This window comes from Schistocerca gregaria, unplaced genomic scaffold, assembly GCF_023897955.1.
Source record: "Schistocerca gregaria isolate iqSchGreg1 unplaced genomic scaffold, iqSchGreg1.2 ptg000248l, whole genome shotgun sequence".
NCBI lineage: Eukaryota > Metazoa > Arthropoda > Insecta > Orthoptera > Acrididae > Schistocerca > Schistocerca gregaria.
The window spans coordinates 159963-176971 of NW_026061757.1; the positions used below are offsets into that span (position 1 = coordinate 159963).

The 17009-nt window shown below is 44.2% G+C and overlaps 1 protein-coding gene across 1 annotated transcript in view; it reads right to left on the reverse strand.

The window, feature by feature from the left end:
• The window catches only part of LOC126305103 (rab effector Noc2-like), an 817922-nt gene that overhangs the window by 157846 nt on the left and 643067 nt on the right, over positions 1-17009 (reverse strand). Inside the window, exon 6 of the mRNA XM_049992015.1 lies at positions 676-805. Coding sequence (XP_049847972.1) covers positions 676-805 — 130 coding nt within the window. The remainder of the gene's footprint in view (positions 1-675; positions 806-17009) is intronic.

A 17009-nucleotide genomic window follows, 5' to 3' on the forward strand; every position in this document is an offset into this window, starting at 1 on the left:
CAGAACGTTCAGCATCACTTGTCCCCATATGGCCACTCCGAAAATTTGGAAGCCAGTTATAATCTGTTCTGATCGAAGGTACAAAGTCACTGTAATGTTTATCAAGCTTCTCTTTAGTCTTTTGAGGCGTTTTGCCTTTTATAAAGTAATGTTTAATCACCACACAAAATTCTTTTTCGTCTATTTTTTAACAATCACTCGACTTCCTTGATTCACATGAATGCCAAAGACAAGGAAATAGACCAACGTAGCTGAAACTTGGTGTCCGTTCTTTCCAAAGATGCTACTAACTAAACATGACCTCGATACGCGCTGGTGGTGCCATCTCTCGGACGTTTCACGGACCTTTCAAACGCCCCTCGTAATAACAATAAAAGTCAATTTGCCCCAAGGCCCCGAAAACGCTGACGTTCTCAGAGGTCCACCCAATTGCTTCTGAGCTGACAATAAAAAAAATGACGAATCAACCAACAATACCGTTTAAAGATGGCACCAAGTCAGCTTGCCGAAATATTGGACCAATTGGACATTGCAACCAGGTGAATACCCGAGAACATTTGAAAATACTGCCTTACGTCTAATAACAGAGTTCCCCCAGTTGCGGCTGACCGGCGCTACGGGCCCCGTACGAATCCGCGCCGGCCCTGGCGGCGCTGCCGCTCGCGGATCGCTCACCTTCTTGCAGTCGTGGCAGATGAGGCTGGGCGACCCCAGCACGCCGAACGTCTCCCCGCAGAGCACGCACTGGCTGGTGCCGTTGCCCAGCGCGTTGCGCTTCATGTTCTCCAGACGCTCCACCAGCCGTCTGCAACACAATAGGTGGCACAACTCGCTGACAATGTGAATAATGTGATGTAAATAGAAGACCAAGCACGAGAGTCTCAGGTTAGGATGGGCGTGAGACAGGGATCTACTATGTCGCCCCTACTGTTTAATATACTGGGTGATTAAAATTAAAGTGCAGTTACCTGCGGAGGCCCAGTGTGGGCTGTAGTTATCGTATGGCAGCGAAGCTTGTCTCTTATACGTTAATACAGAACCTATTTACGCTGGAAAAAGACTAGTTCCAGTTTTGGCCACCAGGTGCTAATCTGGCGCTGTAAGCATCTCGTCGACGTTTTCGGTGCTCATATTTAAAAAATTGTGTAGTCTGCAGTGAATAATAAAACTTTTTCTGTTCAGGTCCCACTTCTAAACTGTTACATGCGGAAACTTTTCTGTACATCTTTCTTGCACTCCCAGAGCCAGATTTGCTCCTGGGGTCCAAAATTCGAACTAATTGTTTTCCAGCATAAATTGATTATGTATCAAGTTTCGCTGCTATACGGTAATTACGGCCCACACGGGACCTCAAAGAGTAGCTGCACTTTAACTACAGCCACCCAGTACATCAAAGAAGCAGCGACGGAAACAAATGAAAATGTCAGGATTGGAATTAAAATTCATGGTGAAATGTACTACTGATAACATGCACTGATGTCGTAGCTATGCTGAGTGGAAGTGATGAAGAACTGCAGGTCGTGCTGAACTGAATGAACACTTTAATAAGCACACACTTATTAACTGACAGCAAACCAAAGAAAGACGAAAGTAATGAAGTGTAGTAGAAATCAGATTACGATAAAATTAACAGCAAAACTGGAGGTTACGAAATAGAAGCAATGAAGGAATTCTGCAACCTTAGAAGAAAAAATAAAAAAAAAGGTTCAAATGGCTCTGAGCACTATGGGACTTAACTTCTAAGGTCATCAATCCCCTAGAACTTAGAACTACTTACACCTAGCTAATCTAAGTACATCACACACATCCACGCCCGAGGCAGGATTCGAACCTGCGACTGTAGCGGTCGCGCGGTTCCAGACTGTAGCGCCTAGAACCGCTCAGCCACCCCGGCCGGCTGAAAAAATACACTTGAAGGACGTAGCAAGGAGAAGAAAAGCAGACTAGTACAGACAAAGGGAACATTCTTGGACAAAGTAAATCTAATTAATACCGAATACCGGCTTTAGTTTGAGGAAGAAATTTATCAGAATATACGCTTGGAGCACAACAGTCTGTAGAAGTGAATCATGGACTATTGGCCGGCTGAAGTGGCCGTTCGGTTCTAGGCGCTGCAGTCTGGAACCACGAGACCGCTACGGTCGCAGGTTCGAATCCTGCCTCGGGCATGGATGTGTGTGATGTCCTTAGGTTAGTTAGGTTTAACTAGTTCGAAGTTCTCGGGCACTAACGACCTCAGAAGTTGAGTCCTATAGTGCTCAGAGCCATTTGAACCATGGACTGTGGAGAAACTGGAAAAGACGAGGATCGAATAGTTTGAGATGTGGTGCTACAGATGGATGTTGAAAATTAGGTGAACTGGTAACATTAAGAAAGAGAAGGTCCTGTACAGAATCGTTGTGTATAGAAATCATATGAAATCATGCAAGAAAAAGGGACAGGATGATAGGACATGTAGTAATGCACGAAGGGGTGAGATTAGTGGTACTTGAGGGACCCACAGAGGGTAAAAATTTGCATGTGAAGATAGACACTGGATTACACCCAACAAACAATTAAGGACCTTGGGAAAAATTCCTACCCTGAGAAGGAGAGGTACGAACAGGAGCAGAATTCGTGACAGGCGACAACGAACCAGTCAATAAAGGAAAATTAGAGGAAAAATGAATCGTGTAGTCGCAAATATTTGTGCAGTGCTAGGAGGGACTGTCCTGAACAACACAACGAAAATCCGAACCGGTGGAGTATGTGCGTTAGGGTACAGAGGCTTTTAAAGGCAACTTTTCTCGTTTTTTTTAAAGTAACATGAAAACCGCGCTTAATATCGAAAATTTTTCCCGATAGAAAATTAATCTACATTAAATTTCCTGCAAAGAGGGGCTTATTCATTTTTTCTGTAGCACTAATATTTTCCGCGTTACAGGGGATATAAGAATCAGAGGTTATACAATGTTGTTCTAAGGGAATAGTTCATCTTAAAATGAAGCGGATTAAAAAGAAATATTAAATGTGTGTGCCACATCTAAGTACAGTTGGACCATATAAAGTGTTGTGGGGAGTAACAGGGTGGAAAGATGGGGGTGGATATTGGCAGCGTGAGGGAAGGTGGGTCGCCGGATTGTGATCATGCTCTTCCCTCCCTCATAGGTGTGCAAAATGAAGAGCGAGCAGGCAATTGCCCACTCTCTCTACTACACTGGGATACAGTGAGCAGACTCTCCAAAGGGGCAGAGGGAGGCGGCTGTTTGTTTTCCACAAAGTGTGTTGACACAGATATGAGCCGTTAATAATACAAAACGCGAGACGGATTCTACGTTAACTTCTGGAGACTGCTCTACACTGCTACACAGGAAACTGATTAATAGTCATCCTGTGCGCTAGTTGTAGCGCTTTTTCGGGGAAGACAACGTCCTCCACCACGAACACTGATCGCTTTTCAGTTTACGGAGAGACTACCCCGCTCCCCCCCCCCCCCCCCCCCCCCCCCCGCTCCCCCGGCCCCACAGCATTTCCTGTCCAGTTCTCTTACGTGAGTAGACAAAATAACTACAATGAGTTCGTGTTTATATAGTGGAGCCATTTTCAGTTTATTAAATAAGTACTTGTTTCCAGTTGTTAAGCGAGATATTATGGAAAAAAGCTCAACAACTGGAGCTACCACATTGAAGACACTCTTCTAAGTGTAACATGCTGTCAATACATATTTGGCAATTTTGATTTCATTGTCTCCACTATCAGTGACTTGAATACTTTTCACAGCATGAGGGGTATCAAATACATCAGCCTAGACTCAGCTCTTCCAAAATCTGAAGAGGCCCATAGGCTTAAATTATCTCCCTCTGCAACAGAAGTTATTCACCTATATGTCACAGAACTTTAGAAATTTTATCACAAGTCAAGCAATGAATTACAGCAGATTGCCGCTCTAGATTTGAAAATGACCAGTAACATTCCATCAGACAGAAGGTATACTGTGGATCTGCGGTAAGAGCAGCCCACCCTGCAAGTACCAGCAATTCCTGAATGGAAAAGATTCATGCATTCTATCAGTAACACAGTTAATGACAAGACAGATGCAGTAAATCTCTGGCCATTCTTTAATACACTGTGCCGCGCGGAATGGCCGTGAGGTTTGAGGCGCCATGTCACGGACTGCACGGCCCCTCCCGCCGGAGCTTCGAGTCCTCCCTCGGGCATGGGTGTGTGTGTTGTTCTTAGCATAAATTAGTTTAAGTAGTATGTAAGTCTAGGGACCGATGACCCCAGCAGTTTCGTTCCTTAGAAATTCACACACATCTGAACATTTTAATACACCGTCAAGTGACAACAACTCAGTTACACGGCTTTACAATTATCTTTCAACGATAGACAGCTGCACCGTGTCACTTTTATCAGTCCAGTCCCTATCTCAACAACATTACATAGCACACTGACAACATCACACTTACAAATTAAACACAGAGGAACGTATTTTACTTGAAAGCTCACTAACAGATGCAAAAAAGTAGTCATTCAATAAACCGAAAATAGCTCTGCTATAGAAACACTTGCTCAGTGAAGTTACTTGCTGTATTCACATATGAGAACTGAACAGGAAATGCTGGCGAGGTATATTGTGTCTGTAAACTGACAATCGAGAGGCGCTCGTAGAGGAGGAAGACACCTTTCCCAGAAGAACACCACAAAATGACTTAAGAACCGTTTTAACTTGTAGCAGTGTGGAACAGTGTGCAGAGATTTACGTAGATTCTGTCCATACGCATTAGTTGCGTTAGTATTATTAGTAATTGATACTGCTTCCCATGTAGCGCTAACGAATTTTATGGAAATTAGATGGCCCTTGGGTATTTCTGCACAATGCACGCCACTGATTCATAAGCCACGCGTACATGCTTCTTGTGTGGAATGAGATAGACAGAGTGCAGAGTCGCCTATTATCGCTCGCGCTTCTATCCCCCACATCTACTGTTCCATCCTTTTATACCCCGGAACACAAGTTATCCCTCAATACGGCTCTACTGCGCTTAGGTGTAGTACACACATTTAATATTGGTTTCTAACACACTTCACATATGATAAAAAACAACATAGAGTAATTGCTGTTCTTACATACCCTCCAACGCGGAAACTATTAGTTCTACAGAAAAAATGAATAGAACCTTTTTGTAGGAAATTTAATGTAGTTTAATTTTGTAATGGAAAGCATTTCTTACTAGAAGCCGTGCGTTTGGAATTATCCGAGAAACACATAAAGTGTGACCTGTAACGCGTCCAACCCCAGCACTTAAGTTCCACCAGTCTGGTTTTTTACCATGTTGTTCAGCATCCTCTTCCCTAAAATGGTGAAAAAATTTGCTACTACTCGACTTTTCGTTTAATCGATCTTCCTTGGCCTTCGTTGACTGGGCTGGATTGAAAGATGTTGTTATGTATTTACGGCGCTCAATTGATTAAAGAACAAGAATACAACAAGCCAATGGACATGACCATAGTACGTGCTTTTTAACTTTTTACTTACCGCCGTTTGGTGTATATACATACACGGCCTTCATGCCTTGTTAAATATGTGCAGTTTCAGATTTTGCTCAACATCACTGACAGCAACACCTACATCACTTTATACTTGCAGTCGTGATATAATAAACTGTGACAGTACTCATGATTATTACTTTGTAGAGGAAACGGAGTACATGATTCCTGTTTTTGTTTTTCTCGTCTCGATTTCGGTTCTTATGTTATCAATGAGCGTCTCGACAATAAATGTGGTGACAGACAACTGGAACATAATGTATCAAAAGAATTGCTTGGGCTCTGTGAGAGGTCGAGATGAGACGGTAGTGACTCTTTATCTATTTTACTAAACGTGTACAGGGTTGTGGTGAACTAAAATACGGACACAGCGTGACAAATGCATGCTTGAATATAAAAACAGGTGGCCAGGCCTAAAGGTTAGGATGCTGTTTCTGTTCACGAACGACACCTGTGCGAAGTGCTTAATACGTTGCAAGTGTTATTGTAGTCAGAACAGTGTTTTTTATTATTGTGAGAGCATTCTGTCTGAGGTAAGTGAATTAGAAGGTGGGAAAAATTATTGGTGCACATATGATGTGTGCTTCTGTAACAGAAGTAGCCGAAGTTTCATGGGGCACAGAGGCGCAGTGGCGAAGTTTTATACCGCATACAGGGAAAGCAGGGAAACGTCATCCGCTAAGTCACAACGCGGACAATGTGAGTGGTCGTGACAGACGGCCACTGAAGAGGACTGTCCCGAAAAAAAAGGAGGACGACAGCTGCAAAAGTCACAGCAGAACTGAATATCGCACTTGTGAACACTGTCAGCAGCAAAACAACATGAAGGGACCTCCATTAGCAGAGACTTGCAGGACGAGGTTCAATTCCACAACCATTAATCAGTGACGCAAATATTCTAAACAGGAAGAGTTAATGCGGAAACTATAAAACTTGGACTATGTAGCAATAGAAAAAGGCATTTGGCCGGATGAGTCTTGTTTCACACTGTTTACAACTTCTGGCCGAGTTTACGACTCAAGATTGAAAAATGGCGGTGGTTCGGCAACGATTTGGCCGGCCATATCGCGATATTCCACGGGACCCGTGGTTACTCTGCAACGTCGCATCATGGCCAAGGATTATGTGACTATTTTCGATGATCTGATTCATGCCATTGTACTATGTTTGTTCCCTAATGCTGATTCTGTGTTCCAAGACACAGAGCTCTCGTTTAAAGAGCTTGTATCGCCAAGGACTACATTTGTGAGCACTTGTGTGAATGTCGCATCTCACCTGACCACCACAATCACCAGATCTCAATATAATTGCACATTTCTTGTCTACTTCGGGGAGAAGGCTGCGTGATCGCTATCTACCTCCATTATCGTTACCTGAACTTACCACAAATTTGCAAGAAGATTAGCATAAGACTCGCTTGAAAACCAAACAGGGGCTGTAACCATCCATTTCGAGACGACTGGAAGCTATTTCGAATGTCAAAGGGTTTGCTACACTATATTGAGCATGGTAATGTGTCAAGCTTTTGGTATTTACATATTTTTGGGCACCCTCTGTATATCTTGCTACTTGTTTTAACCGCTCTTTTGTTCATCGGCAATCATTGTTGCTACTAATGCGTTGTATAACTGTTATCAGTTTGAAAGTGGATATCCTTAAATATTTTTACACTATCCAGTCACTTTAATGTGACCACCTGTCAAAAGCTCGAATAATCGCACTTTGCAGCACGGACCACTGCGAGAAGTGCAGAAAGAGAGTCAGTGAGCTTCTGGAAGTCACTGACAGGGATGTGGAGACATGTCGACTCCGTTGCCGTGACCAGCTACACTATAGCGTGAACAACCCCATCGAGATGGTTCCACGGATTCTCGATCGGGTTTAAATCCGGGGAGTCTGGTTGCCAGGGGAGTACAATACTTATTCTGGTGCTCTTCAAACAACGCACGTACACTACGAGCCTTGTGACACGTTGCAGCCGGTCGCAGTGGCCGAGCGGCTCTACGCGCTTCAGTCCGGAATCGCGCTGCTGCTACGGTCGCAGGTTCGAATCCTGTCTCGGCTATGGATGTGTGTGATGTCCTTAGGTTGGTTAGGTTTAAGTAGTTCTAAGTCTAGGGGACTGATGGTATCAGATGTTAGGTCCCATAGTGTTCAGCGCCATTTGAACCATTTTTTTTACACGTTGCATTGTCCTGTTGTTAGATGCCATCGCGTCGAGGAAGAACGAACTGTATGCAAGGGTGGACATGGTCCCTAGGGCGCAAGCGTGCTGATCCATTATGCCTCTCAGAATGACGAGATCACCTCCCTACTCTGGCATGGACTCTTCCGACGATTATTCAAGGATGTCTGCTTTCAGACATTTCACTTTGTGCAAGCCAAAGGCCGTGTGTTATCTGAAAAGGCCACCTGTCTCCATTCAGTGGACGTCCAGTTTCGGCACTGGAGTGAAATTCCAGCCTTCGTCGCCGATGAACAGCAATCAGCATGTGTGCTTGAACCAGTCACCTGCTGCAGACGCCCATACGCAACAACGTTCGCTGAATGGTCGTTGAGGAGACACTGTTGGTTGCATCTTGATTCATCTGAGAGGTCAGTTGCTTAACAGTTGCTCGTCTATTTTCCTGCCCGTACAGATCTCCACAGGTGTTGTTTATCCCTATTGTCTATGGCCCTTGGTGCACCACAACTGCGTTGGCACTAGTTTTGGATAGCACCACTTTGCCATCCACGGTACACTTTTACCACGGAGGCACGCGAAGATTACAGATTTAGTCGTTTCGGAAATGCTCCCACACTTGGCCCGAAACCCAACGATATCTACATACCTACACATATACTCCGCCAGCCACCAAGCGGTGTGTCGCAGAGGGCACAATTAGCGCCAAATTAATATTTCCCCCCCCCCCCCCCCCCCCCCAAACGGCTCTGTTCCACTCGCGGATCGCGCGAGGGAAAAACGACTGCCTGAACGCCTCACTACGAGCTCTTATTTCGCTTATCTTTGAATGATGATCATTACGCGATTTGAAAGTTGGTGGTAATAATATATGCTCTACATCTTCGGTGAATTTAGAGAGCAGCCCCTTCTGTTTAGCGCGTTGTCTGTCTGCAAGTGCGTCCCACTTCAAACTTCGTATGAGATCTGTAACGCTCTCGCGATGGCTAAATGTATCAGTCACGAATCTTGCCGTTCCTCTTTGGACCTTCTCAATCTCTTGAATCAGACCCAACCGGTAATGGTCCCATACAGACGAACAATACTTTATGACTGGACGAACTAATCTATTGTAAGCTATTTCCTTTGTTGAAGGACTGCATCGCTTCAGGATTCTAGCAATAAACCGCAATCTAGAGTTCGCCTTACCCGTTAGTTGTGTAATCTGATCATTCCATTTGAGATCATTTCGATTAGTCACATCCAGATACTTGACGAATGTTACGGCTTCCAAAGACTGGGCATTTATTTTGTACTTGTACATTAATGGGGATTTTCCCCTTGTTATACGCAGTAGGTTACACTTACTAAAATTGAGAGATAACTACCAGTCATTACACCGCGCATTTATTTTCTGCAAATCCTCATTGATTTGTTCACAGCTTCCGTGTGATATTACTTTCCTGTAGGCTTCATCATCATCGGGAAACAGTCTAAGGCCGCTGTCAATACCATCAACTAGATCGTTTACTTAAATCGTAAAAAGCATAGAACCTATTACGGTGCCCTGGGGAACACCTGAGGTTACTCTTGTGTCTGTTGAAGTTATCCCGTTCAGCACGACGTACTGGTCCCTGTCTGTTAGATAACTTTCTACCCAACCGCATATGTCATTGGATAGACCGTAAGCGCGCACTTTTTGAAGCAAGCGACAGTGCGGAACAGAGTCGAACGCCTTTCGAAAGTCAAGAAATATGGAATCAACCTAGGAGCAGGTATCTGGAGCCTGTTGTATATCATGCACAAACAGGGCCATCTGTGTCTCGCATGACCGCTGTTTCCTAAAACCGTGCTGGTTTCTGCAGATGAGCTTGTCAGAGTCTAGAATGGTCTGAACACAAAATACACTCCTGGAAATGGAAAATAGAACACATTGACACCGGTGTGTCAGACCCACCATACTTGCTCCGGACACTGCGAGAGGGCTGTACAAACAATGATCACACGCACGGCACAGCGGACACACCAGGATCCGCGGTGTTGGCCGTCGAATGGCGCTAGCTGCGCAGCATTTGTGCACCGCCGCCATCAGTGTCAGCCAGTTTGCCGTGGCATACGGAGCTCCATCGCAGTCTTTAACACTGGTAGCATGCCGCGACAGCGTGGACGTGAACCGTATGTGCAGTTGACGGACTTTGAGCGAGGGCGTATAGTGGGCATGCGAGAGGCCGAATTGCTCAACAGGTGGGGCGTGAGGTCTCCACAGTACATCGATGTTGTCACCAGTGGTCGGCGGAAGGTCCACGTGCCCGTCGACCTGGGACCGGACCGCAGCGACGCACGGATGCACGCCAAGACCGTAGGATCCTACACAGTGCCGTAGGGGACCGCACCGCCACTTCCCAGCAAATTAGGGACACTGTTGCTCCTGGGGTATCGGCGAGGACCATTCGCAACCGTCTCCACGAAGCTGGGCTACGGTCCCGCACACCGTTAGGCCGTCTTCCGCTCACGCCCCAACATCGTGCAGCCCGCCTCCAGTGGTGTCGCGACAGGCGTGAATGGAGGGACGAATGGAGACGTGTCGTCTTCAGCGATGAGAGTCGCTTCTGCCTTGGTGCCAATGATGGTCGTATGCGTGTTTGGCGCCGTGTAGGTGAGCGCCACAATCAGGACTGCATACGACCGAGGCACACAGGGCCAACACCCGGCATCATGGTGTGGGGAGCGAACTCCTACACTGGTCGTACACCTCTGGTGATCGTCGAGGGGACACTGAATAGTGCACGGTACATCCAAACCGTCATCGAACCCATCGTTCTACCATTCCTAGACCGGCAAGGGAACTTGCTGTTCCAACAGGACAATGCACGTCCGCATGTATCCCGTGCCACCCAACGTGCTCTAGAAGGTGTAAGTCAACTACCCCGGCCAGCAAGATCTCCGGATCTGTCCCCCATTGAGCATGTTTGGGACTGGATGAAGCGTCGTCTCACGCGGTCTGCACGTCCAGCACGAACGCTGGTCCAACTGAGGCGCCAGGTGGAAATGGCATGGCAAGCCGTTCCACAGGACTACATCCAGCATCTCTACGATCGTCTCCATGGGAGAATAGCAGACTGCACTGCTGCGAAAGGTGGATATACACTGTACTAGTGCCGACATTGTGCATGCTCTGTTGCCTGTGTCTATGTGCCTGTGGTTCTGTCAGTGTGATCATGTGATGTATCTGACCCCAGGAGTGTGTCAATAAAGTTTCCCCTTCCTGGGACAATGAATTCACGGTGTTCTTATTTCAATTTCCAGGAGTGTATGTTTCATGATTCTACAACAAATCGATGTCAGTGAAATTAGCCGGTAATTATGTGCATCCGATTTTCTACCCTTTTTATAGATTTCTATGACCTGAGGCTTCTTCCAGTTCCGTGAAACTTTCCGCTGTTACGATAATATCTGATAGATGATGGATAAGGATGGTGCTATATTTGTAGCATAGTCAACATATAATCTTACGGGGATACCGTCTGGGCTAAATGACTTCCTGGCGTCTAAGGATCTCAGCTGTTTTACAATCCCAGATACACTAAACACTATGTCAGCCATCCTTTCGTTTGTTCGATAATTGAAAGGGGGGATGGTGCTCCAGTCCTCTACGTAAACGAGGTTTTGAAAGCTAGGTTTACAATTTCGGCCTTCTGTTTATCATCATGAGTTACATTACCCGTGCTGTCAGCAAGAGAAGGTATTGAATTATTTGTAGCGTTCATAGATTTCATGTACGACCAACATTTTTTGGGGTTATTTTTAGAAGCTGCAGATAAAATATTACTTTCAAATTCGTTAAAAGAACCTCTCATTGATATTTTGACAGCTGCTTTCATTTCGCAAAATTTCTGTTTTTCGGTGGAGTAGTGACTACGTTTAAAACGACTGCGCAAAATTCTCTGCTTTCTCAGCAACTTCCTAATCTGTTTGTTGTACCATGGTGGATCCTTTCCCTCCTCTGTATTTTTGCTGGCACATACTTGTCTAGCACATGGTGGACAATACCTTTAAATTCCGACCGAAGATGCACACCCTTTAGAACGTCAGATAAATCGCTCCGCCAGCCGATGTGGCCGAGCGGTTCTAGGCGCTTCAGTCTGGAACCGCGCGACCAATGCGGTCGCAGGTTCGAATCCTGCCTCGGGCATGGATGTGTGTAATGTCCTTAGGCTAGTTAGGTTTAAGTAGTTCTAAGTTCTATGGGACTAATGACCTCAGGAGTTAAGTCCCTAGCTTTCAGAGCCATTTGAACCACCTTTAAATCGCTCCGTTTCCGAATTACGACGACTGCCCTGTTTAGACGTCATCCCCACACGCTTTACATAGCCTCCTCTGCTAGTGCTGCTACCTGGCGTCTCTGAGTGGGTATTATAGTCTGTTGTCGAGCATAGGTGGATGGCATATTAAAGCGAGTGCATCGTATATTTGTTGCCATAAAGTGAAGAATATTTCAGTTACGGATTAGTTTCAACAAGTAGAGATTTCTTTACATCTTTATCTACATCTACATCTACGTGATTACTCTGATATTCACAATAAAGTGCCTGGAAGAGGGTTCAGTGAACCACCTTCAAGCTGTCTCTTTACCGTCCCACTCTCGAACGGCGCGCAGGAAAAACAAGTACTTAAATTTTTCTGTGCGAGCTCTGATTTCTCTTATTTTATCGTGATGATCATTTCTCCCTACACTATGTAGGTAGGTGACAACAGTACGTTTTCGCAATCGGAGGAGAAAACTGGCGATTGAAATTTGATGAGAAGACCCTCTCACAAAGAAAAACGCCTTTGTTTTGATGATTGCCACTCCAATTCACATATTATCCCCTATTTCGCGATAGTACAAAATGAGCCGCCCTTCTTTGAACTTTTTCGATGTAATCCGACAGTCCCACCTGATGTGGATCTCACACCGCAGAGCAATACTCCAGAATAGGGCGGACAAGCGTGACTCTTGAGTGACCTGTTGCACCTTCTAAGTGTTCTGCCAATGAATTGCACTCTTTGGTTTGCTCTACCCTCAACATTATTTACGTGATCGTTCCAATTTAGGTTATTTGTAATTGTAATCCCTAATCATTTCGTTGAATTTACAGCCTTAAGATTTGTGTGACTTATCGCGTAATAGAAATTTAACCGATTTCTTTTAGTACTCAAGAGAATAACTTCACCTTTTCTTTATTCACACTGTTCTTTTTTCTTTTCGCACCATAGAGATATCTTGTCACAATCATTTTGCAATTCTTTTTGGTCATCTGATGACTTTACGAGACGGTAAATGACAGTATCATCTTCAAACGAACTAATAGGGCTACTCAGATTGTCTCCTACGTCATTAATATAGGTCAGGAACAATAGAGGACCTATAACACTTCCTTGGGGAACGCCGGATACTATTTCTGCACAGCTGACACATGTATTCAAGAAAGATAAAAGAAGTAATCCACTAAATTACAGACCCGTATCATTAACATCGATATTCAGTAGGATTTTGAAACTTATATTGTGTTCGAACATTACGAATTATCTCGAAGAGAACGGTCTAACACAGTCAACACGGATTTAGGAAACATCGTTCATGTGAAACGCAACAAGCGCTTTAATCACACGAAGTGCTGAGTACTATCGTCAAGGGATCTCACACTGGTTCCGTATCTCTAGGTTCCCAAAAGGCTTTCGACACCGTACCTCACAAGCGGCTTGTGATCATATTGCGTGCTTATGAAATACCGCCCCAGTGCGATTGGATTCGCGATTTCCTGTCAGAGAGGTCACAGTTCGATAGTAACTGACCGAAAGTTATCGAGTAAAAGGCAAGTAATATCTGGCGTCCCCCATGGTAGTGTTACCATGGTAGTGTTACCCTCTGATTTTCCTTGTCGATATAGACAAATTGGGAGACAATCTGAGCAGCAACAGTCTTAGGCTGCTGCAGATGACCGCCTAGTAAAGTCACTAGGTGAAAGGAAATAACAAAATATGGTGCGAAAATTGGCAATTGATCCTAAATAATGAAAAGTGTGAGGTCACCCATATGAGTGCTACAAGGAATACATTAAACTTCGGTTGTATGATAAACCAATCAAATCTAAAGGCTGTAAATTCAACTAAACACCTAGGAATTACAGTTACAAACTAATTCTCACGAAATTTCAGTCAGCAACTTTCTCTTCCGAATGCGTAAATATTTTGTTGACAGCGACTTATATTGAAAGTATGGAAAATCAGGGCTCGCATGGAAAGATATAGGTGTTCATTTTTACCGCACACTGTATGAGAGTGGAATAACAGAGAATTAGTGTGAAGGTGGTTCGATGGGCCATCTATAGAGGATTATTGCCTCTACCAGGCATTTAAGCGTGATTTGCAGAGTATCCATGTAGGTGTACATCATTACTACTACAATTTAATTTTGTTTACCCTTTTATCACTTACACTTACTAGCAATTTTTATTTATTTATTTGTTGTCTGACCGGTTTTTAGAAGTGAATGTTTGAAAGTGGATTGGAGAAGAGCGTGTTTGCAATTCAGGGTCTCAGCAAGCCACTAACAGAGTGGGCGTATGGCAGCTGTGGCTTGTGACCACACCGCATGAATAATAGAAGCCGACGCGCTGTCGCTGTCGCTGTCGCCGCCTGATTCTGTGGCTCAACAGGTTGCCGCAGTTAGGTCGCGGCGCGGCGCGGCGTCCCGGTTGCGCATCCAGCAAACACGTACTGTGTCACAGGTGCGGTTAATTATCGCCGTACACATCACGCTAATGAAAGGACCCGACAACGACGTGACTAGAGGCGGAAAACATGCTCTTACTGAATAAGGATGGAGGAAAGGAACGGCAGTATCCTTTCGAAAGAAAACATTTCGATATTCGCCTTTAGCGAGGCAGGACAATCAAGGAATACTTAAATCTCGATAACTCGCTAGGGGTTTGAACCGTTGACTCTCGAGATACGAATCCAATGTTTTAACCATGGTGACACCTAGATTTTATAAAAAAATTGTTTTGTTTATTTATAGTGCGTGAAATATCGTATTGAGCAGAAAGTGAGCCACACTTTTTACCCAAATTTCATCCTGAAAAATATCGAGTGCGGCTTATATCCGCTAATTGCTGTACAAAAATTAAGCTCATTTGCAAAAATATAGCTTGCATCTGTAACCGAAACTGGCGACTAGGCATTTTATTATGCAGCAGTACAAACTTCCAGCGGTGTTTTATTGGCATTAACATTGTTCAGGTTTACCAGTACTGCGTCGTTAGCTTATAATTCAGTTTCAGTTGGATGCTGGTAAGAAAGCCGATTTATGACATAAACGACCATTTAGAGCGAAAAGCATCACGAGGCCAAGGAATTTATCATGCTTACGAACGTACAGTTGCGCTTTACACCAAAGCCACAACTAACAAGGCCCTAAAAAGGGGCGACCAGGACGACATTGGGTTGTTTCAGAAGAAAAATGGGAGAAGGCAGTTTCAAAGAGAAAATCGTTCAAGGGACCGAGTGTGTCAAATATCCGGAACTTGAAGCTAAGGTTCTTTCCTGTGTCCAAGATTAAAGATGGCAAGCCTATGTCACGAGAAATTATCCAACTGAAGGTCTTAAAGTGTTAAACTTGCATCACCGAGAATTACTTGCGACTGTTGGTTGGTGTCATCGGTTTATGCGGAGCAATGGTCTTGCTCTCCGATGGAGTACTACATTAGCATAGAGAATGCCAGCTGGTTTCGAGGAGAAGCTGGTAAACTTCCAGTGTTAAGTCATCCATTTGAGAAAATATCACTCATATGTTTTTCATCAGACTGGCAATGTTGACGAAACGCCAGTATTTTTCGGCATGCCAAGCAATACGACAATAGACATGAAAGGGGCAAAAAGTATCTCCTTAAGAGGAACCGGGAATGAAAAAGTTAGAATAACTGTGATGTTAGCTTTAACAGTCGATGGAGGAAGTTACCCCTTTGTGTCATTATGAAGAGGAAAACCATACCCAAAGGAAACTTTTCTGTGGCCTTAGCAATTCGCTGTCAAGAAAAGAGCAGAATGATGACACAAATGTGGTTGACTGGTTGTCTACCGTTTTGGAATCGCAGATCTGGAGGAATGCTTCCTAAGAGAGCCATGCTAGTTTTGGATGTTTTCGAGGGACATTTAACTACCGAAGTAAAAGATAAACTTGCTGCACGAAAGACAGATCTCGTCGTAATGCCGGAGGAATTTGTTCAAAACAACAGGTACTAGATGTGGGCATACACAAACCATTCAAGGACAACCTGTGAGAAAGGTATTCATATTGGCTCCTCGAAGAAGGTAAGATTAAGAAGCTACTAGTCACCCTTGTGTGCGAGTGGATTCTTACCTATGATCTGTGTCCATCATAAGGAGATCAAGAAATACTACACATGGAATGGGTTGGATGGCAATGAGGATGATGTACTGTGGGAAGAGAATAAAGAGAATAATAGGAGTGAGAGCGATGAATTGAATGTCGGTATTGGTAGTGATGAGAGTAGATAGGATGAAATATGTTGAAAATGTGTTTTATCAAATGTTAGAATAAATATTTACTATATACCTACATCTTACATGTAAGTACAAATAAATTTTTGGTAATTTTTCTCCTGTCAATCAGTGTGTGGTTTATTTTCACGTCCACTCTTCTTTTTATATTTATTTATTTATTTCTTACTCGAAATTTAGGGATGCGGCCTATATGTGGTGGCAGAAAATTTTCGGACAAAAAAGGTGCACTGAAGGGTCTAAACATAGCCATCCGTTCCGCAGCGTGTTCTTCTATCTGTGGATCGCAATGCAACAGCATTTCTGCGTGGCAAAGACTCGACAAGTCCTTGGTAGGTTACTAGCGATATGCGGCACTAGATTTCCACGCACAGGTGGCGTGATTTCCGGAAATTATGGGAAAGGTAAAAAGGTAAAAATACGAGGGCTAGCATAAATCCTTGGGTAACAGAAGAAATATTGAATTTAATTGATGAAAGGAGAAAATATAAAAATGCAGTAAATCAAGCAAGCAGAAAGGAATGCAAACGTCTCAAAAATAAGATCGACAGGAAGTGCAAAATGGCTTAGCCGACATGGCTAGAGGACAAATGTAAGGATGTAGAGGCTTATCTCACTAGGGGTAAGATAGATACTGCCTACAGGGAAATTAGAGAGACCTTTGGAGAAAAGAGAACGACTTGTATGAATATCAAGAGCTCAGATGGAAACCCAGTTCTAAGCAAAGAAGGGAAAGCAGAAAGGTGGAAGGAGTATA